This window comes from Ictidomys tridecemlineatus, chromosome 1 (assembly GCF_052094955.1).
Source record: "Ictidomys tridecemlineatus isolate mIctTri1 chromosome 1, mIctTri1.hap1, whole genome shotgun sequence".
Taxonomy (NCBI): domain Eukaryota; kingdom Metazoa; phylum Chordata; class Mammalia; order Rodentia; family Sciuridae; genus Ictidomys; species Ictidomys tridecemlineatus.
Window position 1 is genome coordinate 189155341 of NC_135477.1, and position 24727 is coordinate 189180067.

The following is a 24727-nucleotide window of genomic DNA, read 5'->3' on the forward strand; positions in this document are numbered from 1 at the left end:
AAAACGAGGAGTCCTCTTTTTATTCAGGAGAAGGAAACAGAAACCAAGCCAGGCTGTATTCCCTACACGTGGGCCATGGGCGGGTCATCCAGCAGAGGGCGCTAGGCAGCGTGATTTCTGTCAGTGGGTGGAAACTATGGGGGTTCTTAGTTCTCATTTGCTTTTCACCTTCCAAATGAATTGCCAAATTAGATTTAGTGCAATATCTACTCCATGTTGTAATTTCTTTTGGAGTTTTATTTTTAATTTTCAAGTATTTAAATTGCTTTGAGTATCATATAATTTGTAATTTTGTGGGTTTTTTTTTTTTGAGAGAGAGAGAGAGAGAGAGAGAGAGAGAGAGAGAGAATTTTTTTTAATATTTATTTTCCATTTCTCGGCGGACACAACATCGTTGTTTGTATGTGGTGCTGAGGATCGAACCCGGCCGCACGTATGCCAGGCGAGAGCGCTACCGCTTGAGCCACATCCCCAGCCCTGTTTTTTTTTTTTTTTTTTTTTAATTTCATTGAATAAATCAGATGAGTGACCTATAAGTCCTTCAAATTTTAATTTATGGAGGTTTAATTTGAGATATTATCAATATTGCTAAATATTTTCTGAATCATAGCATATTTATTCTGAAATTATTTGCAACAATTTAGTCATAATAATTAAACTATGTAATGCTGCAAAACTTTTCAAAGATTAAAAAATTGGAGAGATGGAAATGTTGATACCTAAATTTGGTCATTGTAGTTTATACACATGCCTTGAAAATTCATGCTGTGCCCTGTAAGTATGTACAATTAAAATAGTATTTAATTTTTAAAATATTTACTCAGTCCTTAGATGATAAATGGAAAATAATTATAAGATTGATTACTCAGGTCTCAGTATTTTGGGAGGGCAGTGTAACATATAGAACCCAGAAAGCAAGAGCCCTCCCTGGGGGTCCAGCAGCTGGCCCTGCAGGAAGGCTTCACAGGAAACACTAATGGTACAGCTCCAGTTGAAAGGAAAGCCCCAAACTGCAAAGGACGACATCTGAAAGAATATGCATCTCAGGGAGGGCAGATATGCAGGCAAGTTCAGAACAACAAAACACTGCAGTCCTCATGGCTGGGAGGCGTGTTGTCCCCCAAGCTCATGGTGAGGCAGTGCACATGCTGCAGGGGTGAAAGGATTAGATTCCAAGAGCCAAAACCTGGTCAGTGCATTAATCCACTGACAGATTCACTGGGTGGTGATTTGGGAGGTGGCGTGTGACTGAGGAGCTGGGTCACTGGAGTGTGCCTTTGGGTTACTGTTTTGTCCCTGGTCCGTGGTGCTCTCTGCTTCCCTCTTCCCGAGTGGCTTTCTCCACCACCCTGCCTACTGTGATGTTCTACCTCATCTTGGGCCCAGAGCTAGGGAGTCAGCTCTCTATGGACTGAGACCTCTGACACCATGGTCAGAGAAAGTTTTCCTGCTCTATATTGTTCTTGTCAGTCGTTTGTCACAGCGATGAGAAAGCTGAATAAAAGAAATGGTAGCATGTAGGACACTTAACACTAGTACAAAAATTAAAAGGCAAAAGTACTAAGGTCAGCTATCGCCAAAAAAATGTGTTAACATTAAGAGAACTGAAATCAGAAATACCTAAAGTTGCTATCAGCTTAATAAAAGACTACTATAAGAAGTTTTACACACGTCTCAAGATGTAAGTGCACTTTATGCAAAAAAAAAAAAAAAAAAAGATGAAGAGGAAAGTCTCAAAGAACATCACCACATGTTGTAGCTGGCTTTCTCACTCCTGGGATCAGAAGACCTGACAAGCAGTTAGAGGAGGAAGAGTTTATTTGGGAGTCTCAGAAGTCTCAGTCCATAGATGGCCAACTCCATAGCCTCTGGGCCCAAGGTGAGGTAGAACATCATGGCCGAAAAGTGTGGCAGTGGAAAGCAGCTGGGGACATGGCACCAGGAAACAGAGAAAGAGGGGTTCCCCTCACCACGACAAAATACACACCAAAGACATATCCCCATGACCCGCCTTCTCCAGCCACAGCTCCCTATCACCCAAGATGTCTCAGCAAGCTCAGGAGCACGCAGCCTGGGGCTGCAAGGAAACCCAGACCCCAAATCAGCAGAGAGAAGGAAATAATAAATACAGGAAAGAAAAACAATGAAACTGAGAATGTAAAAATAGAAAAAGGAAAAGAGTGGTAAAATTGAAAAGTCACCCAAATTGACAAACTTCTATGTGAAATAAATTTAAAAAGAGAAAATTCACATAAACATTTAGAAAAGGAGACTTTATAACAGATCCTGCAGGAAAAAAAGGATCATAAATGACTGGGATTAACAAGTGTTCCCCAATAAATAGGGTAAACAGAAGAAATGGGTAAATTCCAAGGAATCTAGAGCCTCTCTGGACTGAATCAACAAACGTAAGAAATAGGAACAGACTAACAGCTAAGAGGAGATTGAACTGATAGTTAAAAAGTTCCCAATAAAGGAAGTTCCAGGATCAGATGGCTGGGACCTTGAAAACCCCATTGCAATTCTTTCAAGGATTATTGGAAAATGTGGTGACTGTTTTAAATAACACTTAATATCAATTTTTAAAATATCTTCCAAAAAGCATATTAGGGAAAACTTACAAACTGATCTTGATGAGACCAGAGTAAGCTACACTCAAAGCCACACAAAGTCACCTGAGCACAATAAAAGCCAGGGCCATATCAGAGGAACCTGGATATTAAAGATCCTAAACAAACTCTAGGAAAAGATGTGTCGATACATTAGAAACATCCAACACCTCTATGAAGCGGGATTTATCCCTGGCTTGGAGGACGATCCCTGTAGGAACCTCCGTGATTCGCTGCACGGAAAGACGAAGATTAAAAGTCACACAGCAATCTTAGCACACATGGAAAAACGTGTCATGAAGTTTAATACCCTTTCCTAACAGTATTCATCAAGAAATTAAGAGTAGGAGGAACTCAAAGCAAGCCAAGAAAGGTGTTTATGAAAACCACAGCTAACTAACTTATAGACGAAGAATGACCACCTTTCCCTCAAAGGCGGAGGAAGGCAAGGACAGACCCCCTGATTCCCCTCACCGTGTACTGGCAGCCCTAGTCAGAGTTAGTAGGCAAGCAGAAATAAACTATACAGTGTCAAAAATGGCCTGGTGTGGTGGTCACCCCACGTTTCCTATTTTTAGAGACTGTTATGTGTGGAGTCATCACAATCCTTGTGACAAGACATTCCAGTGTTTTTTCACTGGGTCATTGCTCTTTCTTCCTTGGGTGAACTTTATGGGTACAGAAGTTCTCTCTTCCTACGATGGTCTGTGTCTGTCCTCAGAGGCTCTTCCAAGTCCTGGAAGTGGCTGGGGCCTGTCTGTCTAGTAGTTCGCTCTGCTAAGGAGCCGCCAGGTTCAGCTGAAATAAGGGCTCTGGCTCCAGGTCTTGCTCAATCTGTTGCATTTGTGTTTCAGGTGATGCTGAGGAATCCCGGGCTGTCAAGAAGGCTCACTTGGTGCTTTGCAGCATCGAGTCCCACACTGGTCCCAGAAGGGACATGGCCCTGAGAAAGAGCTGAGGGGCACAAGGGAGAAGCCCTCAGGGAGGACCACAGGGAGCACCGGGCCCTGGCAGGGGATGCCCTCCAGGGCTGGTTTGCTGGAACTCTGGTCCCAGTCCCTGAGACACTTATTAAGCAGAGTACTCTTATTGAGTTTGACTTTTGCCCTTTGTTTCTAACATGGTTTGTTTGCTGATGATTTGTAAGGAGCTGACGATAAACAGAATTTTCCCTTTCATCGTTACTTTGAGTGGTTAAGGAAAGACAGGAGCTGAAGGATGAAGAAGCTGGTGAAGTGCCGGGTGTGCTTTGTTGCAGGAGGGGTGGCCTGGTCCTGCTCTGATGGGTGACTGGGCCTGGACTGGCCTTGTGCTCTGGGCTGAGGAACTGCCACTGGCAGGAGGTGCTGGCTCTGCCCACTCAGGGGCTCCCCAGCTGGGACACGGACTGCAGCCTCTTCCTCACGCCATGGTCCTGGCTTCTAGGCTTTGGAGGACAGAAAAAAACATGCTAGTAAGTAAGGATATCTGGGACCTTGAAAAATCCCATTGCAATTCTTTACAAGGATTATTGGAAAATGTTGTGACTGTTTTAAATAAAGTTACCCCTTCACCCTACAGGAGAACCCAAGCCATTCATTTGAACACCCTTCTCCAGGGATGCTTCACATGCCATGAAATTCACCCCATAGAATATATACCCCATGGTCACCCCTTGGTTTCACAGAGAGCCACAGAGTTGTGAAGCAATGGCACAATTACAGATTTACATCTCATTTATTGGCATCTTTACTTGAATAATAGAAGTATGTATAATTTAATGGTATATTAAATATTGCATTTTGTGGTATTTTATTGTGATGTAAGTACATTCTATATTTACATGCATCCATTTTTGTTTCTGAATGATTATATTCATGTGGGTTTCTATATACATTTACATAGTGTTTGTGTGTGTGTGTGTGTGTGTGTGTGTGTGTGTGTGTGTACTGGGGATTGAACCCAATGGTGCCTAACCACTGTGCCACATCCCCAGCATCTTTTGTATTTTATTTTCAGACAAGGTCTCACTGAGAGCTTAGGGTTTCAATGTGTTGCTTAGGACCTCACTGAGTTGGTGAGGGTGGTTTTGAACTCTCTATCCTCCTGCCTAAGCCTCCAAGCTACTGGGATTATAGGTAGGCGCCACCATGCCCAGCTATTTTAATATCTCAAGAAACCAAAGTGTTTTTGATGAATTACACAGGAACCGAGTATTTCCTTATTATGAGAATTCAAACTTTGCTTTGTGCTTGAGCTGAATCGCTTCTCCTCAGCCCCCTTCTCAGCTCCCACAGATGCCTGTGTACATGTATTCATGTTGTCACAGTTAGAACAAGACAGCCGGCTGCTGATCACCATGTGCACGCTCTGCAGTGTGCAAAACAGCTATCAGATAAGACCCAGCGACACAGATCATTCTTTCCACAGCAGCAGTGCGCAGCCCCACTGCCTCCGCAATTCTGTCAAGTACTGTAAGCAGAAATGTGCTCTTCCTGTATGCAGAACTTCAGTGACTACAGGGGATGCCACCACACTGTTTCATGTGGCCAGGGGAATCCTGCTACCAGGCTCAGCAAGACATAATGGGGAATGGGAACTAAAAGCCAAATGCTTCTCTGCTACTGAAATCCAGGACCATATATTCCCAATCTTGATTCAGTGATTTAAAAAAAAAAAATCACATTTTTTCATAGGAATTCCTCAGAGTTCATAACAACAGATCACTGCTGTTTGGAATCAGTAATGGAAGAGTTGAGAGAAGGCACCTTGCCACTGAATTAATGCAGAGGACATTTGGTGCCAGAGGAATGGTGGACTGGGTGCTCCTCAGGGACAGTTCTGAATTAAGGGACATGGTCTGTGGCTCATAAGGTGTCCCCCCAGGAGAAGATTGGGCTGTGTCTCCTGTCACTGAGGGGTCTCAGGAGGGATGAGAGTGTGCAGACACACCCTTGGTGAGGAAGTAGTGAGCAGGGAGGGCACTACAGCCACAGCCTGTGTCCATCAACAGTAGGACTTGGTCCAGGCTGCAGAGACAGCTCGCAATCCAGGTTAAGTGACACAGTGAGGACCACAGACCTACTTCAGAAGACACAGAAACTCCAGCCCAGTGACACTTACCAAGGATCACCAGGAACTGCTTGCCCAGCCTTGGTCAGTTGAAGGGAGTGACTCTTGGCAGTGACAGTTGGTTTGGAATGTCCTGTGTTCTGATTCAGTTGGAAAGCCAGGTGGATGCTGGTCTGCAGAATGCTGTCATCAACTCCAGGAAGGTCCACACAAGGTAGCTGGCACTGGGAACTTGCTGAAGTGTGGCCTCACATCTGAATCTCATCTTGTCCTCCAGAGGAGCTTCTTTGATGTAAAGTGCCTCTCATTTGGGGTCAGGGACTGAACCACAATAGAGACAGAGCTGGTCAAGGACCTGAGCCCTTGTGTTCAGCCACCTCTTCTGAGGTGTCAGCTCTTCTCCATGCAGAAATGCCTGGTCATTATGTTTGAGGAAGAGCTTGGGAGAAGCTCTAGGTTCAGTGGTCCAGGGTATGACTAGAGGTCTCAGAACTTGTTGGTCTCTGTCCTCAGGGAAGCAGCTGCATTCCTGTCCCAGGTCTGCTATCTCTGGCATGTCTTTTCTTGTAAATGCAAATGTCCTCAGCTGTGGAATCTCTCTACTCAGACCATCTCACAGGTCGACTTGGGAATCACAAGCCATCCTGCAAAAGCTCCCAGAAGCTGCAGATCACCACACCCAACAGTGGAGGAGAGGAGCCCTTCCCCCTCCCCTGCCTTTAACCACCCACTCCCTCCCTGGAGTCAGCCACTAGCTAGTGTGTGGCTTTTCCTCCCAGATATTTAAAATTGAAAGGCCATGCACATTTATGCTGAGCCAGCCATTTTATGCTAAAGCTTTACCTGCATCAGGTTACATTCAGCCTCATGATACAAATAAGGAGGCGCATTTAAGTGCTCAGATGATAGTGCAGAGGACCCAGGACACAGGATTGCATGACATGCCCATGTCCACACAGCTCCAGGCTGGTCTGAGCCCAGGCCCTCTGCACCAGGACCCAGGCGCTCAGGCCCTCTGCTCTTCTTCTGGCTCTGCACTGGCTTATCTACAGGAACAGGGTCCCCACTCACCCCATCTGCAGGTGTGCTGAGGGCCCCTCTCCACGACCTCCCTGAAGCCCCTCTCTGACTCAGGAGGCTCTATGGGGCACCAGTGAACACTGACATCCGAATTTAAACTCTCAGTCTCAGCAGCAATTCCACCCTGGACTAGGAACTGCAGGCAGGTCCTCACCTCCAAGACCCACACACTCCACCACAACCATCTTCCTGGGGAGACTTTAACCTCTGCTGTGGGCTCAGCACCCATTAGGATGTTCACCCCTGTGGCCTGGCTCCCCATGTGGAGCATGGACCAGGACTGAGTCTGCAGGATCCCAAGTTCCTGCTCTTCCATATAATGTGGCATCCAGTGGTGGGTCCCCTGGGGCCTCACACCTGTCCCTTCCCTTTTTCCCTGAATATGGTTTTTGCAGGAGGGATCAGAATGCCCTGCCCTGGTCTTGAACACCTGGAGAGCTGGGCAGGGCTCCTTCCTTCTGCAGCTAGACCCAGGGCAGCACCTGCCCCCAGCCCTGGTGGGGACCTGAGAGAGGAGGAGCCTGAGGAGGCCTGGGGAGGCTCACTCCTGGCCTCCCCACCTGAGCTGTGACTCTTCACTTCATGTCACCCCAAATAGAAAATGTCACCGCATGTGGACAATCTTCTTCCCATGTCCTGATCCCCCGTGGTGTCTGGGTGGTGCCCAAAACACTGTGGCCAGCAGAGGAGAGAGGCCTCCTTCAGGGGCGGAGGGTCAGGGTGGGACATGGCCTTCTGCCTGGGAGGAGGAAAGGCAGGCTCTGTGTAGGAGGGAGGGTGACCTCAGCCTGTGATAGGACAGTCCCCAGTGTCCCTGTCCAGCCTCCCTGAGGAAGCACATCCTGGGCTCTTCTGAAAGACTGAACAAAGGACTGTGGGTGTTTCAGGTAAATGTAAATATAAGTGGACTCAGGTTTGGTTTTTTGCATTGCCAATTCCTGGGGAGTACATTACAGTAATGTAATGTACTCCCTGTAACCTGATGGTCTGCAGGGGTCAGCACAAGCTGAGACCACTGGACTGGGAAATGCCTCCTGTTGGCCTAGATCTGCAGCTCCCTTCTCATGGCCAAACTGCCCTGGAAGTCCTTTTCCTCTGGATCCTAGGTTCCCAGGGGCACTGAGAGGGGCCCTGCTGTGTGGGATTGACATGTAAATGGGGGCACCTGCAGGCAGCCCCTGGCCTTAGGCTGCAGAGGGAGGATTTCTAGGGGCAGCAGGAAGACAGCAGGGCACCTGGCCTGGGAGGGGAGGGGGGTTCCCTGTGCTAAGAAGAGGAGATGAGCACAGCATGGCCTGCCCCAGCCCAGGCTGTTGGTGCCTGGACACTCTGTCCCTCCCTAGGCACAGGGAGCAGGGGCAGCCCTGTGTCTGCTGTGAGCACTTGTGAAAGTCTCCCTGGAAGCCTGGAGGCTGGAGCTTGCTTCCTGCTCCTCCCCCCAGGGCCACTGGCAGAGGCAGGGGATGCAGGTCAGGTCAGCAGTTTAGGAGGAACTGGTCTCATCTCCCAGAGTGTGGGGATCTGGTCACAGAAGTCACCTCCTTCAGGGGAACTTGGGCTCCTCTTATCAACATTATTTTGTGCCTGCATTTCTCCTGCAGTGAACAGATAGTTTGCTGAGGAATGTGACATATCCTGTCCACTTAGGCCAGGCAGGGCTGCAGCTAAATTGCTTCTTGGAAAAGAAAGCATGTGGGGGTCAGCATGGTGGGCCCATTTGATAGAATCGTTCTCTTAACCTCGTGGTCCCAACATTCACATCTGACTGTCCCCTAACAGAGAGATCCTGGCCATGCTGGTCACTGTAGAAGCAGGCACTGTGTCCTCATTGTTCCTCATCCAGAGCTCAGCCCTGAGCATCCCATCTAGGCTCAAGGCATCTCTGATGATACACCCTGTAAACATCTGGTCCAGCTCAGGTGAGGAAAGGACCCTCCTCAGCTAATCCAGGGTCCTGCTCAGGGTGTGATCCAGGGTAAGGCATGATGAGAAGGCTCCTGGACAGAGCAATGTGATCCCTTCCCTGCTCCTGCTGCCTTGCTCCTGTCCAGCACAGGGGTGACTGGGCTCAGCTCCTCACCTCTGTTTACAAACATGCCCCCTGCTGGGAATTCCTCAAGGACCCTGATATTGGCCTTTGTGTCCTTGGGCCTCAGAGAGAGGCAGACAATTCTGCACATGCAGGCTATTGATAAATACCTGTAAGAAGCCAGGGGAGGAGAGGCCCCTTCTTAAGTGTCATCTCCAGAGGAGCCCTCCCCTGAGTGATGGACATGAGCCAGATGTGCTGCTGAATTTACATTAATTACCATGAAGCAAAGTAAACATCCCAGTCCTTCTCCCAAACTAAACACAGTCCAGGGTCCCAACAGTGCTGTTCTCATGCAGAGGAAACTCCCACCCTCTCAGAACTATCTGGTGGGCAGAGGTCTGGGCCTGGCCTGGGTCCCTTCCTTGGAGTCCTTAACACAGTGTGTCCATTGCAGCTGCAGCTGCAGCTCACAGGACTGGCTCTGAGGGCTGCAATGATCCTAGGCATGTGGGAGTGACACCTTGAGTTGTGAGGTTTTGCAGGTGTGAGCCTTGACTGCTGAATCTCTGACCACACAGAGCCCAGGTGAGTTTTGAGAAGCCAGGGGAGGAGCAGGGTTAGGTGTGGACAGTGTGTCCTCCCTGCAGCTAACGACTTCCCACTGTGTCTCTAAAGGTCCTCTGTCAATAGAAGATATGATTCCAGTAGTGACCATGAAGAAACTCCAGGTAGATTCCAACAATGAGACAGGACCCAAGGGAAGGGTATTCCTGGGAGTCACTGAAGTATAACTGCTCAGCTGGAGACAGAGCAAGGGGCTGTGAAATCAGAAAGATTTCACCTTAAGCAGCTAATGGTGCAATAAAAGAGCTGTGATGTCTTTGGGCTTTGAGTGCTTGACTCCCAGCCATCTTGCTCTGCTGTCAAGGTGTCTTTCCCACCAGATCAGCTGTCTCCTGAATCTGCCTCTGACACACCTCAGCACTGGGGTTGCCTGGGTAATGCCTGTTGAGAATGGAGCACAAAGTCTTTGGGTGGGGTCTGGTGCTGACCCCCAGTGCTGGTGTCTCATAGACCTGGATCTCTCATGGCTTCCCAGACCCTGGATGTGGAGGGGATGCTGTCTCAGGGAGCTCAGGTGCAGGGTGGTAAGGAGCCCTCTCCTCTGCTGGACTTCAGGTCTTGCTCAGCAACCTCAGGGTTGTGTCCTGCTGTTTACTCCTGGTACACTGATGCCCTCATGGTCAGGTTACCTGAAGAATCCCCTAAGTGTGGTGAGGTTGTAGCAAACTCAGCCACGTGCACGGTGAGCCCTGGAGCTGGTGTGGCCCCCAGGTCCTGGAGAGTGTGCCAGAGCTGGAGCTTCTGAGCTGTGCTCACCTCAGACACGTTTATATTTCATAAGTTAGCCATTTTTGAATGCACATGTGCTCTGTTTTGTTTCAGAATTTTCTCAAAGGTCAATAGAAGAGATACATAATTTCCCATTGGTGTAACATTGTTTTTCTAAGTTTTTCTTTAAATTTTGCTGCTATGTTAATATTTTCATATAAAATCATAGTGGTTTTATATCGTTATTTTGTCAAATATTTTCTGTGATAAATGACCACTGGCTGACATGAATTTAGACACACTTGTGTGTGTGTGTGTGTGTGTGTGGTCACCTTGTCCTTTAATTTGTACAATTGGTGACATTGTTGCACTGACTTCAACATCACATTTTTAGCATAAACCTAAAAAAAGAAGCGAAACTCAGGAGTATGGTGTTGGCCTCTTCCCCTAAGGTGGTGATCAGCCTCCTGAGCCCCGGGGCTACACACAGCCTCTGGTAAGAAGGCAGGAGGGTCCTAGGAGCAAAGGGCGAGGCTGAGCCAGGATGTAAGTGTTACTCAGCAGGCTGTGTCCCTGAGGAAGTGGCTGCTGCTCCCCTGAGCACAGGAAGAGCAGGCTCTGCGCTCAGGCTGGCCCCCTGCGCTGGTGCGGGCAGCCTCTCTCCAGCCAGGGAGGCTGAGAATCTGGCAGGGCTCCGGATCCCAGAGCCAGTGACCTGTTAGGCCTGGAGGTTTGGGGAACTGGTGACGCTGGACCCAGCTGGCCGCGGCCCTGGGCTACAGGGGAGGGTAATGGTCTCCAGAAATCACCGGGCAGATATGTGGCCCCTGGAAACAGGTGAGGGGCGGAGCTTCAGCGTTGCCCTCCCCACCTAGCCCAGCCGTTCCCCACATAGTCACCTGGGCAGGGAGCAGGAGAGGAGCCCCGGCCTGCTGCATCCAGCCGGGCTGCTCTACAGGACGGCGCTGGGCAGCCTCAGCTCTCCGGTCACTCCTACACCGGGGGCGCGGCTCTCATGCAGATGAGCTGCCACCTGATGCGGCGACCACAGGTTAAGGGGACCCAGGGCCCGAGCTGCGCTTCCCGGCAGATCTTCTCTCCGGAGCCCGACCCACGGCGCCCTCTAGTGTCCTACAGTGATATCGTCGTTCCAAGTTTCACTCCAGCTACTTTCTCTATTCGCACCTGGGAGACAAGGTCAAAACCAGGCCAGTATAAGACTCAACAAACCAGGCAGGTTATGTTCGCTGGCCATCCCAGCGACTGGGAAGCTGAGGCAGGAGGATTGCAAGTTTGAGGCCAGCCTCAACAACTTAAGTTAGACCCTGACTCAAGATAAAAAGTAAAAAAAAAGTTTGGGAATGTAGCTCAGTGGTATTGTGTGCCCCTGGGCTCATTCTGCAGTGTCACAAAGGAAAATAAAAAGGATTTAAGAAAAAAAAAATGAGAAGCAAGGCAATTAAAGTGGCCCAGGATTGTTGAATTAAAGAAGAAATTTTCTTTATCACTTCAAAAATTCATCACATCACCCAAGAAAATATGTAAATAGCCAATAAACACATTGATATATTTAATATTGTGGTTCTAAAAATGCAAAATTAGATTATCATATTATCCCATTCCAAGAAAAGCGTACACAACTGAGTGCATGGGGTGATCTGCCACCTACTGGCACCATATAAAGTAGGTGGACTCTGACACACTCCTGGCAGAAGGCAGCCACTTTGTAAGAAGTTAAAATAAAGTTAACATAAACTTTATTGAGTGTGGTATGGTTAGTGAATTGTCCAAGAGAATTACACAATAATTCATAATTGAAATTGCATAACAGGATTGTTCATCACACAGCCTAAACATCTGACAGTAAGCCAACAGATAGAATTTCAAAATCATTCTGCTTATGTCAGAAGACCCACAGGAGAGAGTGCAGGTGACATGTCTCATGGAGATGAAACTCTGTAAACAAAGAGAAATCTGTAGTGTCACAGACAAGGTAAAGTCAATGGAATATTGACTGAAAATGCCATAATATCATGGTTGATAGAAAAATTTTAATCTTCATTTTGAATTCATGAAAATATGAATATATCAATATGATATGTAAACATAAATAATTATATGCAATAAAATATTAATTATATATTTATAATTTTAATTATAAATTAAATATATTAATTATTAATCAAATATACTTATTATATATTTCTCTATATATTTATATATATTATTTATATTGTGTATACATATTTTCCCATTCACCAAACTGTTCTCAAATGGATGCATATTATTTTGTATAAATTCCACCTTTATATTAAAACGATGATCACAGTATGCTGAGATGAAATCACAAACACTTTTATGAACTACTTTTCAAAAAATTATGCCCCTTCTAAAGAGAATATTACTGGTGGGAAAACAAAAAACTTAAAAGATGGAAAAATAGTTGAACACTCCTGCCTTCTGTCCTTGGTTGGAGACGAAGTGATATTTCCCTAAGACACCTCCACTTTTGGAATCAGGGGTTTCACCTCATGGGATGCACCTGGCTGGTTCCCTCAGGGCTCCTGCCCCGGTGGCTCAGCTTTCGGGCACCACCGGGTGTTTCCTTCCCCTCAAGTGTGGATTTGCTCTGCTGCAGGGCAATTTGCCTACTGATGTCTCCCAGAAATGTATCAGTGGAAAGGAGCTCAGAGCAAGGTCTGCGGGCCAGGGTTTCCTTGTCTCCCTACCAGTCACAGCTGCCAGTGAAGAAGGTGGCTGCTGCCACCGGGGGGTGGGGGGTGGGGGACAGCACAGTAGTCATTGGCCTCACCTCTGGCGGCAGCCCAGCCAGGAGCAAGAGCTGGGCATCAGCGGGGCCTCCTGGGATCCAGAGAAGCAGCAGGGGGCGCTGGAGACCTGGTGCTTGAGGCTGAGGGTGGTTCCAGGGCTACCTGGGAGGGCGCCCAGCTGCTGCTGGAACAGGGATATGCCAGTCACCAACACTGAGGCCACTGCTCAGGGTGCAGGGGAGTCTGGAGATGCCCCCAGGTGATACAGAGAGGGCAGCTGCTGAACCTCATGGGTGCAGAGAGGGAACCTGCAGACACAGGAGCCATGGGTTCCGGGCACCTACCAGTTGAGAACTGCTGGTGAGATCTGAAACGACTTCTGGCACATGTTGGGGAGTTAGCTATGGTAGAAGAGACCAGTCCCCGCCCATGCAGTGAGAGAGCAGCAGGAGGGGCAGTCCAGGGCACATTGGACACCGCCTTCCAGGGTCCATGGTGCACCCAGGCTTCCCTAGGACTGGCCTCACAGAGAAGCCCATGCCTCTCTCCACCATACAGTTGGTCAGGATCAGTGCACCCTTAAGCCCAGTCAGCCTGTGCAGAGGGACCAGGAGCAGGAAGGTCTGGGACTACAGGGAACAACACAGCTCTGGGGCTGCATTAGAGGAGCTGGCAGAGCTGGGGAGGGGTCTCTGCTGGAAATGTGGAGCCTTTGACTTTGTAGACTCCCAAAGTGACCACACTCAGTGTCCCTCTGCATTCGCTCAACACTTCTTGCATTGTCCTCAGTGAGGGTTTCATTAGTTTCCAGAGGATGCAACTTTCTACTTTTGCCAGTTTTTCCTCAAGTATTTAATATTTTATGCAATTACTAATTGCAATGATATTCTTCACAGAGATAAAAGAAAACAATATTCAAGTTCAAAAGCAAGCATCCCCCCCACACACACAAAACAAAAACAAAACAAAACAAAAGAAAAAACACCTCTACATAGCCAAAGCAATCTTGAACAAAAATAAGAAAGTGGAAGGCGTCACAATCTCTGATTTCCATATGTTGCAGAGCTTTGGTAACCAGAACAGCATGGTGCCACCATAAAAACTGACACAGACCAGCGGAACAGAACTGAGTTCCAGAACCAAGCCCACATAGACAGCCAAGTGGCTCCCAAAAAGGGTGCCACTAGAGAGAACACAGCCTTATTTTTGACTAGCTGGTGGCTTATTTCTAGGAAACAGTTTCTTTCTTCATGTTGACATTTTTTCCCTAAAACCACTTGAAGCACTTAGAGGACTTTTGGGGTCATTTCTCGAGGCTGACTGAGGAGTAGGTGGAATCACCTCTTTTTGTTTTACTCCAAAGTGTCCATTGGAAGATTTTGATCTCCTGGGATGAAATTCCTGTCTGTGAAGTCTGGAATCAGGCAGGTGCTGGTGATAGAACAGTCCAGATTCTGAGCTAAAAGTCTGTGACCTCATCAGATCTACTCTACTAAGGAAACCAGGGTCTGATGTGACACAGAAATCACCTCCTTAGAGCCCGCTGAGAGCTGCCTGCAGCAGACCAGGAGAGTGTAGGGCGGCTGGTCCCACTCCCCCATGGCTCTGGAGCACCATGACATCCTAGGAGCACGGCTTGGAGGGCTACAGGAACAGTGGCCTCATCCTCCATCTAGAGCCCAGAGGTCGACACAACACCTGAGCTCACCTGCACATCTTTGGATCCAGAGAAGTACCTTATCTGCATCTGTGTAGTTGAAGAGGTACCTGGGAAGACTCCCTGGCTTCTGTTGGAACCTGTGTGTCCTTCAGTCCCCAGGACTGAGGCCACTGCTCGGGTGCAGGTGAGTCTGGCCCATGCTCCAGGGGATGCAGATGGGGAGGAGGGCTGAGCCAGCACAAGCCGGGGAGGAACCTGCAGACCTCAGCCAAAGTTCCCCAGCCAGAGAGTGAACAAGCAGGGAATGTGCTGGTAATTTCTTAGATCACCACTGGCAGCTTCTTTCTGTTGAGGAGTTCTTCCTTTAGTGTATCTTTCCTCACAGTTTTCCTATGAAGAATCATACCACTATTGAAGGAGGGAAATTACACTTAATATTCTGCTTGGAAATCTCAGCTGAATCTCCAAGTTTGCTTCTTGGCAGGCTTTATTTCAGACCTTGTTCATCTAATTCAAACTTCAGCATTCAAAATGAATGACACCTACATGCATCCAGTCACTGACCACAGACTCTGCATGGTGTACTGGGGACTCTAGAGACCCAAATCCTCCACCCAAAAATCTTGAATAAGACCATCTTTGTGGGCCTCTGACCTTGCTCAGAAGGGCCTTGTGCTAGGTTTATTGCTATTGTTGCCATCTTAAATTTTTTTTCTTTGCAATACTGATGATTGAACTCAGGGCCTCACATGTGCTAGGCCAGCCTCTACTACTGAGCTGCATCCCCAGCCCAACTATCTTAAAACTTAATATTTTACTCCCTGAACATGGTTTTTTTTTAAAAATCAATCAATTAATTTTACAGTAGAATGCATTTTTACATATAGTACACAAATGGAGCACAATTTCTCATTCCAATGCTGTGCATGGTTCAGAGTCACTCCAGTAGTATAATCATCCATGTATATGGGGTAATAATGTCTGTCTCTTTCTACCATCCTTCCCATCCCCACAGTCCCAACCCTCCTTACACTTCCCTCTACACAAATCAAAGTTCCTTCATTCTTCCCTATCCCCCTGCCGCACTATGGATCATCATCTGCTTATCAGAGAAAACATCCGGCCTTTGGTTTTTTGGGGATTGGCTTACTTCACTTAGCATAATGTCCTCTAGCTCCATCCATTTATCTGAAAATGCCATAATTTCATTCTTCTTTTTTTATTGGTTGTTCAAAACATTACAAAGCTCTTGACATATTATATTTCATACATTTGATTCTTCTTTAAGGCAGAGTTGACTTTTCTTGCTTCCCAATTTGCACACAGCATTCGCTTTGCCCCTGAGCAGGGCATTCAGGTGGACCCACAGGGGTGGGGTTTTAGCAAGACTCAAGGCCAAGAGGAGAGTGTGAGCATCTGGCCTTAGAGTGGGCTGAGTCATGAGATCCACTCTCACTCCCACCTAACTTGCTCTGGACCAGGAACAAGCAGGTGGGAAAGAAGCAGCACCTAGGAATCCCACGGTGCTTCTCACCTCGTTCTCTGCCTTAGCAACTCTCTCCTGAAAGTGAGGATGTGGGTGGAGGGAGAAGGATGCTGCTAGTGGGAAAGGTAGCCTCTGCTTTTAGCCCCTTGCCAGCAACCTTCAGATGGGAGCTTCAGCAACATATGTAAATACCGAGAAGTGAAATAAAAACAAATGAAGTTAGTTTTGTGCAGTTTCTGCGTATGCATTTACAGATGTGAACTGTGAGTTGTGTGACTTGTTGGATCAGCATAAAGATTTGCACTTAAAATGGTGCTGCCCACTTTTCAGATAAATGGTGAGATCCACAGTAATAATTTAAACTTACCATTTTCTCATAGCAACATTGAATGGCCAACTCATTCAAAGGTCAGAGCAGACAGAGAGATGCTGAGAAGAATGAAAGCCACATGAATCAGTGCCTCTGCTATTCGGCTAGGCCCACTGTGCCCCTTGTGCAGGTGCCAGTCACTGCAAAGATGAACTTGGCAGAATTTGGGATCTATTCAGAAGCAGCCCATGAGGGAGGCAGGAGCAAGCCTAGTGTCCACTCCCCAAGGACAGAGTTTATGGATCCTTGTGCAATAGAGTGGCAGGTAGTCTAAGGCTTGGGAAAGGTGACTAGAGGCCAGGGAAAGAGGAGCCACTGGTGGTCACGAGGAGCCAAACATCTCAGTTCTTCATAGGATACATGTTTCAAAAAATGGCAGCCTTAGCCTGGTGAGGCAGAGGCTTGCCCTCCAATGTCAAAGACATCAGGTGTTGGAAGCTCAGCAGGCCCAAGGTCAGTGGTTTCCACTGGTTTTAGACAGACATGAGTGGATTCCAGCTTAGGCCACTGTGACCAACATCACCCACATCTCCAGGTATCCTCTACAGCAAAGCTAGGGGGCTCTTAGCTTCCTGACCTCTAAAAATGGTGTGTCCAAGTCAGCTGAAGCAAGGGGAGGGGGCAGCCTAGAGGGCACACTCAGGCTCACCTGGAACTCAGCTCACTCCTGTATTATGGAAGAGGACCCACAATCTGGGACCTCACAAATCTCAGCCCTAGGCCAGTAATAAGATAAAACACGGACGGCATGAATGTTAACAGAACATGGTCAGCTAAAATTCACATATAGGAGTGCTCTAGAGAGCCCCAAAGTGCCCTCCCTGGTCCCTCGCTTCACTGTCACAGTGGCCCTGTGGCAAGTATCTATTGTAAGGGCTTCAATGGCAGGCTTCCTTTTGCCCAGGCAGATATGTCCCCGTCATGTGGATGGGGGACTTGAGGGAGCTTATTGGCCACATCACTCAGAGGCAGATGCAATCCAGCAGCTTCGCCTGGAGTGCTGCTGTGCACCTGCCCATGGGCACTCAGTCTTGTTCTGCAAGCTGTGGTTGGGCTGTGCAACTTCTCCTGCCCCAGCCAGTTGACTTCCTGTGCAGCAGCTGCAGCAATGTTCAAAGTATTAGAAATGTGTGACAGAGGGTAGATGACTTTGCACACCATCTCTTACATGAAATAGTGGTCATGATCCATTTTAGTTTATGACAGGTAAAAGAAGTACTGAGAAAGTGATATTCTGGTCATAGAGCTCACCCCAGCACTGAGCTCCGGAATCGTGGTACCATGCAGCACCCTGCTCTTTCAGGTGGTGTTTTGCATTCTTGGAAAGCATGGAGCATGGTCATGGGGTAGATTTGTGTGGGAGCCGGGAGGACCCCAGGAACCATAGGAGGAAATGTGGCATTTCAAATGGGCCTCCAAGTATGCACAGGATGGGGAGTGCCGAAAGTCAGGGCATGCAAGTAGCCAAGGGAGGAGTGGAAAGAGCCCAGGGAAGAGCACACTCCATGCAGTATCCAGTTCCCCACGGGTTAGCGTGCTGTGAAGTGTGCGTGCACTGAAGAGCCCATTACACGGAAATAAAATTGTTACATGCTCCTTGATATGTAGAGTATACTGCTTACATTTCATATGTTAAAATTCCATAAAGTGCCACTAAGTCTTGCCCAGAAATCTGGGAATGGGGATTTTGTTGAGAAGTCATTTACAGGATCATGCACAATCTAACAATAAAAGTAGGCCTTTTTTTCAGGAAAGAAAAAAGTAATCTCAAATGTGAAAATAATTTTCCTCATTTAAGATCCACTTTTTAATTCAAATTCCCCGTGGAAGATGATCAGCCCATTATCATTCAATACCATGCAGTGAAATTAAACGCAACCTAAGTGCTGCCCACTTATCTACCTGCTCATTTTCATTTTTGGACCATGTTTGATCAGCGGCCCTCCACTCCTGCCCATCAGGGTCAGCCCCACCCTTACCTCCTGGCTGCTGCCCGCACTGGCCACACCTCCACTTTCTGCAGGGCATTGCTCTGGCCACACATCCTTGTAAAACATTATTGTCACAAATTTAAGCAACTTCATATTTCATGACATCTAGCTGTGCTCTTCATTTTCTTGAGATTTAATATAAAATGGCTTTAGATGATATACTATATTGAATACATATCCAATGAGAAATGTGATACTATACTACATGTATTTTAGTAGTAACATGTTTTTATTGACTTTCTGATAAACACATTTTACCTTTAAAATAACTTTTATTGTGTGCACTTAGGATACACAGCATAGTTTTGTGGGATACACACAGACTGAGAAAAGGCCACCGTCAAGCAAAGTAAGGTATTCTTCATCTCACAGACCCTGCTGCTTTTCCTGTGGGTATTTCCTGGACAAGCTGCTAAGATACACTTGTTCAGTAGGAACCTCAGATATGCTACATTTCTTACATTAGCCTCCATGCTGTGATTGGATTTCTAGGGTTGTGTTTTCTTCATGTCTGATACTCTGTGTCCTCTGATCTCTCTCCCTGTCTCTCCTGCTTTCTCTGCCTGGACACCCCCATATTTCCCTCTCCCTTTCCTTCTGCCCCCTCCCTTTCCTTTTCCTCCTCATTGCCTTCCTCTCCCTTTCCTTCCTGTTTTATACTCCACACCTAAGTGAGGGCAGGTGATTTTTTTTCTGACTTATTTCACTTAGTATAAAGCCCTCCATGTTCATCTGGATTTGGTAGATGACAGGATCTCCTTTTTAAGACTGAATGATTTTTCAGTCCAACAGTATACTGTATTTTCTTTACCCATGGGCAGAATCCTGGGCATTTAGGTTATTTTTTATGCCTTGGCTAATGTGAACGCTGCTGCAAAGAACCTGGGTGGTCAGATACGTTTAGGAGATGGTGGCTTCTTTTCCTTTGCAGGCTATTGGGGGTCTTTTGTGGTTTCATAAGGATCGTTGGGCTGTTTTCTACTTTCTATGAATAACATCTTTGGAATTTTGATAGAGGTCACACTGAATCTGTGTATCATCTGAGTAGTGTTGCTGTTTTGATATTAGTGTTTCTGATCCATGAACACTGGATATCTTTCCATTATTTGCACCTTCTTCAATATCTTTCATCAATGTTTTATGGGGTTCAATACAGAGATTTCACTTCCTTTGTGAAATTTATACTGCAGTGCTTTTTAAAATGCTACCTTTCATGGAATGGTTTCCTTGACTTATTTTTTCAGATAGACCATTTTTTTTGTGTGTGTATAAAAATGTTACTTTTAAAAAATATAGCTTGAGGTAATAAGTGAAAAGATGAGACACTGAAACCCAAAACCTACAAACTTAATTATCCATCCCCATAAAATTCAGTCTCCACTCCCCGCCCTGTGCCAAAGGGACTCAGGGATACCAAGAACCCTCTTTGGAGTCAGACACGCACAGGCCCAAATATTAATTTCCAGATTATTTAGTAGTTGTTTGAATTGTACAAAGCATTTTGTTTTAATGTTATGTAGAAGAAAAGGAGAATTGGTCTTAGAAACTTCATAGATTTTAAAGCTTTTCCTGGCATGCTCTGTTGGACCCTCGGCTTACCTTCTCTTCCAAACAGAGAAACAACTTAGAAATTAAAACTCCACATGGCCTCTGCAGTGCTGAGCTCAAGGGACAAAGTGTGCCTTGATTATGGCCTGTCCCTCTGAGTCACTCAGGTAAACAAATTACTGCTATTCCCAGAAGAGAGGAGCGCGCCCCTGTCCCTCCGGTTCCTCTCCTCCTGGTTAATCTCCTCTTAGGATCTGAACCCGTGTGCAAGTCCACCTCTGTTCTCTTGGTCGGACCTTCAGAGAGAATAAAAGTCCCCTCCCGACAAGAAGGGTACGTACTCCAAGCTCCTCTCTGTCTCATCAGAGACACCCTGAGTATGTGAGTCCCAGAATCATGACACTCAGACTTTTGTAATGGCACTGTCAAGGTTCCCGTGGAAGAGTGGGCTAAGCCCAGGTTGAGGAAGCCACCCTGGAGCTCACGGAAGTGCCCTGAGGGAGGCGCTGTAGGGCTCTCTCGGAGAACCACAGGCTGGTACAGTCAGGTGCTGCTCCAGAATGTGGCCTCCGCTGTTTCCATAGCACTGTGTGTCACCAACTGTGCAGATTCTTCCTCCGGCACAACACCGGCCACAGGGAAGCAGACAAACAAGGTGAGCTTCCATGCTGGTCATGAAAGGGGCATTCAGCCTGATCACAGGATGGGGAAAGGGCAGGAGAGATCATCCCGCAGCAGAGGAAGCCAGCAGAGCCCCTCACTCCAGAGTGGGCACCTGCCCAGCGTGCAGTGACCCCGCCCAACACAGACCTCATCCCGACTCACCTGTGCTTGGGTGAAGAGGTAGAGAGAATTTAGTTAGAGACTATAGGGATCAGAGGGAGGGAACTGTGTGGGTCGGAGGCTCTGGGCAAGCTGGGACTGGAGGCTAGATAAAGAACAAATGCATGTTCCAGTTAGTGGCAGGGCTTTAGCGGTGCTGGCTACACTGCCTGGCACAGGAGCTTGGTGGGAAGAAGGAGGCCTCCTGAATGTGCCTTCAGGGGAGGCCTGTGGGCCCTGTTCCATGGTTGCGTATTTGAAAGGAGAGGTCTTCTTCCTATATCACACATCTGGAGGATGACAGTGAATATTCCTGTAAAACATAAGGAGCAGTTACAAGTTCTGAATTTAGGAGAACCTCCTGAGACTGAGAAAAGGTCTCCAATATGTACACACCAGACATGTTTTATAAAGAAGTTCATTAGGATCCCAAATGTAAAATCAATAACAAACGGTGATTCAGGGACACTGTGAGAAATAATAACACCCGCACTAAAAATGGCAGGTCCCCACCAGCCAGTGTGATTTTACAGGCCCACGTCCTGTTCAAGGCCATAATAGCCAGTTAGGTTTACAACAATATAAACTAAAAATATAAAGTTTTGAAAAAAAATTAAAAGCCCCCAATGTCAGGAAGAACGTTCTGGAACCCATAACTTAATCAATAATTCAACTCCAGTCAGAAAAAATAATATTCAGTATCAAATGAATTGTGCCCAGAATATGGACCTTAGGCAGTGTTTGGGACATATTTATCAAAGGAAGACACTGGTCATGTGAATGGATGGATAATTACTAGTTTGCTAATAGTTATAAAAACTTATGTCTTGATAATATTTAGAATAAAAGCGGGTATTAATTACATCATATTATAGTAAGCATTTGGAGAGTAGAGAGACTGTGAGGCTGCAAGACACTTGGTGAAGGATTCTAGTAGGGCAGGAGCACTATCACGTCTCCTAGGGAGAGCAGGCCACAGGGCTGTGCGGGGCTGAAGGGCCTAAAGCCCCTGCAAGGGCATGGGACATCAGGGGAGGCTGTATACCTGGCAGAGGCACTGTGCAATGACCAGCAGAGAGCAAAGAAGCCAGAGTGGGGGCCTGGGATCTCCAGTGACCAACATTTATTCTCACCCAAGTGAAGAAGCTGGCACAGGGCATCTGCCACCCTGGTTGGGATACATCAGATGAGCAGGGACAGTGCTCAGCCACAGTAACTAAATCTGCTCGGGGCAAACAGCATGGCTACCAAAATAAGCACTTTCCAATAAGGTTGGAATGGACAATGTGATTATTGTGGGCAAATGAAAATAACGGGTCCAGTTAAAAATGGGCATTCGTCACAGTTCACTTCCAGTATTGGGGAAGAAACCATGCTTTCTTGAAAGTGGTTGAGACTGAGTCGCAAGATGTTTCTGTGCGTATGCAGACATGATGCCAGAGACACAGACATGGGTGGCAAACATTGGAGGTAGCAAGGGTTAGGGTGGCACTTAGTCCCCCACACGTCATGAGGACCCTGTGGGGCTCCACCATTAAATGTTCTCTTCTTCTAGATTTGATGGGAAGATGGACAGAGGAAACCTAACAGCCATCAGGGAATTTGTCCTCCTGGGCCTCTCGAACTCCTCAGCACATCCGCACCTCTTGGCCCTGCTCTTTCTCTCTGTATGTACCTGGTCAACATGCTGGGAAACACACTCATCATCCTGGCCATCGGCGGTGACCCCCGCCTCCATTCCCCCATGTATTTCTTCCTTAGTAATTTGGCCTTTGTTGACATTTGCTTTATTTCCACAACAGTTCCCAAAATGGTAGTGAACCTCCTGACTGACACCCTGACCATCTCCCTCGAAGGCTGCCTCGCCCAGCTCTTCTTCTTCATTTCTTTTGTGAACATGGACAGCCTCCTTCTCTGTGTGATGGCCTACGATAGATATGTGGCCATTTGCCACCCTCTACACTACGCCACCACAGTGAGTCCTCAGCTCTGCCTGCGGTTGGTGGCAGGGCTCTGGGTGGTCACCTGCCTTCATGCCCTCCTGCACACCATGTTGATGGCACGCCTGTCCTTCTGTGCCTCCAATGTCATCCACCATTTCTTCTGTGACCTCAACCCTCTCCTGCAGCTCTCCTGCTCAGACGTGTCCCTCAACATCATGGTCATTCCCACGGTGGGGAGTCTGCTGGCTCTCACGCCCCTTGCCTGCATCCTTACATCCTATGGCCTCATCTTCTGCACCATTCTGAAGGTCACCTCTACTCAGGGGAGGCAGAGAGCCTTTTCCACCTGCAGCTGCCACCTGTCGGTGGTTGTGCTATTCTATGGCATGGCCATCAGGGTCTACTTCAGCCCCGCGTCCTCGCACACGCCCCAGGGAGATGCCCTGTCGGTTGTCATGTATACAACTGTCACCCCCATGTTGAACCCTTTCATCTACAGCCTCAGGAGCAGGGATGTGAAGGCAGCGCTGCAGAAGACACTCTGCATGTGAGCTGCTCTCAGTGGTGACCATGACCCAGTGGTAAATCCAAGTGCCAGAGCAAGGGGCCAAGGCAGGCATGTCCCACGTGGGCACCGCAGCAGCCATCAGGTCACCCAGATGCCTCTTTACACTGGAAACTGCATCCAGTGCTTTGTGTGTGTCCTCACACTCTGCCTTTGCAAACACTGGGCAACCCAGGAAACCCACGGTCAGGATGAGTACTGTGCATTCTAGAGAAGCAGATGGGGAACACCAGGTCCCTGACTTCAGTGCAGTGAGGTGTGATCAAACTTCAAGCCGTCCAAATGAGGATAAGTCCTGCTGGGGCAGCCTCTGAGGTTCAGACTGGACCGAGGCTGGGCTCCAGTGCAGACCCATGGGTGGTGGGAGCAGGGCTCCTCTTGAAGCGCTCTTGGGAATGCTTCCCTGTCTAGGGAACACTCCTTCACTTTGCTCTCTCTCAACACACCTTGATGTCCCCATTCTGTCCACCGTGTCCTTGTCACATGTGTGCCCAACTGTTTCTGGCATAGAGGAAGATCACCTTCTGCTCCAATCACATTCCTTGCCAACAGGCAGAGGCTGGCGGAGCCCTTTGCAGATGTGCCTGGTGCAGCCCACTCCCGAGGAAGAGTCATGGATTGTCCTCCTGGGAGGTAACAGGACCCATCAAGGGGAAGCCTTGCTCCAAACCTCTGAGTTTTGTTCCATCTTGTCTTGCTAATAGCAAATCAATATGCAATATGCAAAAGTGATTACATCAGCAGTTATTCCGTTGAATAAACTCTATGTAGGATATGGCTCCAATCCCTAGTGCTTAGGGACTCACTCATTCCAGTTCACCTTTGGGAGTGTCACCTGTCCTTCTCCAGAATCAAAATGTCTGCTTTTGTGCCTCTGTAAATGCTCAAGTGAACACACACATCCCACTTTTAAAACCTAGTAGAAATTCACACCTTCCCAAGGAAAAACTAATACAGATGCAAGAATTTAAATCCCTTCGAAGAAAAATATGTTTAGTTTTTTTTTTAAAAAAAAAACCAACCAAGTTGGCAAGTAAACTTCAGCTTCAGCTATTCTAACATAGTTATTTAGCTTACAATATGAATAAAGAATGAGATTCATGAAGGCAAATCAGTAAGTAAATAAATAATGTATGGGAAGGTGGCTTATAGCTTTAGCTCTACCTAATGAACATGGCTACTGACTTCCTATCTGTATACCTAAAAGGTCACCTGTCCAGAAGTCCACTTAATGCTTTGCTAGGGTTTTAGGTGTGGAGAATCATTTGGGATGATGGGTTTAGAAAGGGGATCCTTCTGAAATTTGAGATTATGTGTGTCAGGCTTTCAGATGTCACTCAAGCCAGCCCTGCCCTGAGTGACATCATCATGAAGGTGGATCTGTCAGCAGGTACAAGCACCATTCTCACCCTCATCCCCATCACTGTACCGTCTTTAGATGGCATGCTCTTCTCTCCATCACCTAGA

At 47.4% G+C, this 24727-nt stretch overlaps 1 protein-coding gene and 1 long non-coding RNA gene across 2 annotated transcripts; one reads left to right on the top strand and one right to left on the bottom strand.

Annotated features, from left to right (window-relative positions):
• Nucleotides 1-2897: 2897 nt before the first annotated feature.
• Nucleotides 2898-6418, bottom strand: LOC120885634 (uncharacterized). Its single transcript, XR_005728352.2, has 2 exons — nucleotides 5712-6418; nucleotides 2898-4035 (listed from the first exon to the last, which is right to left on the bottom strand). It is a non-coding gene; the product is annotated as an uncharacterized LOC120885634 (long non-coding RNA).
• Nucleotides 6419-22320: 15902 nt separating this feature from the next.
• On the top strand, nucleotides 22321-23246 carry LOC144367320 (olfactory receptor 1C1-like). The gene is given in 2 exon segments (XM_078023143.1): nucleotides 22321-22413; nucleotides 22416-23246. Coding segments are annotated over 2 exon segments (924 nt in total).
• Nucleotides 23247-24727: the final 1481 nt, after the last annotated feature.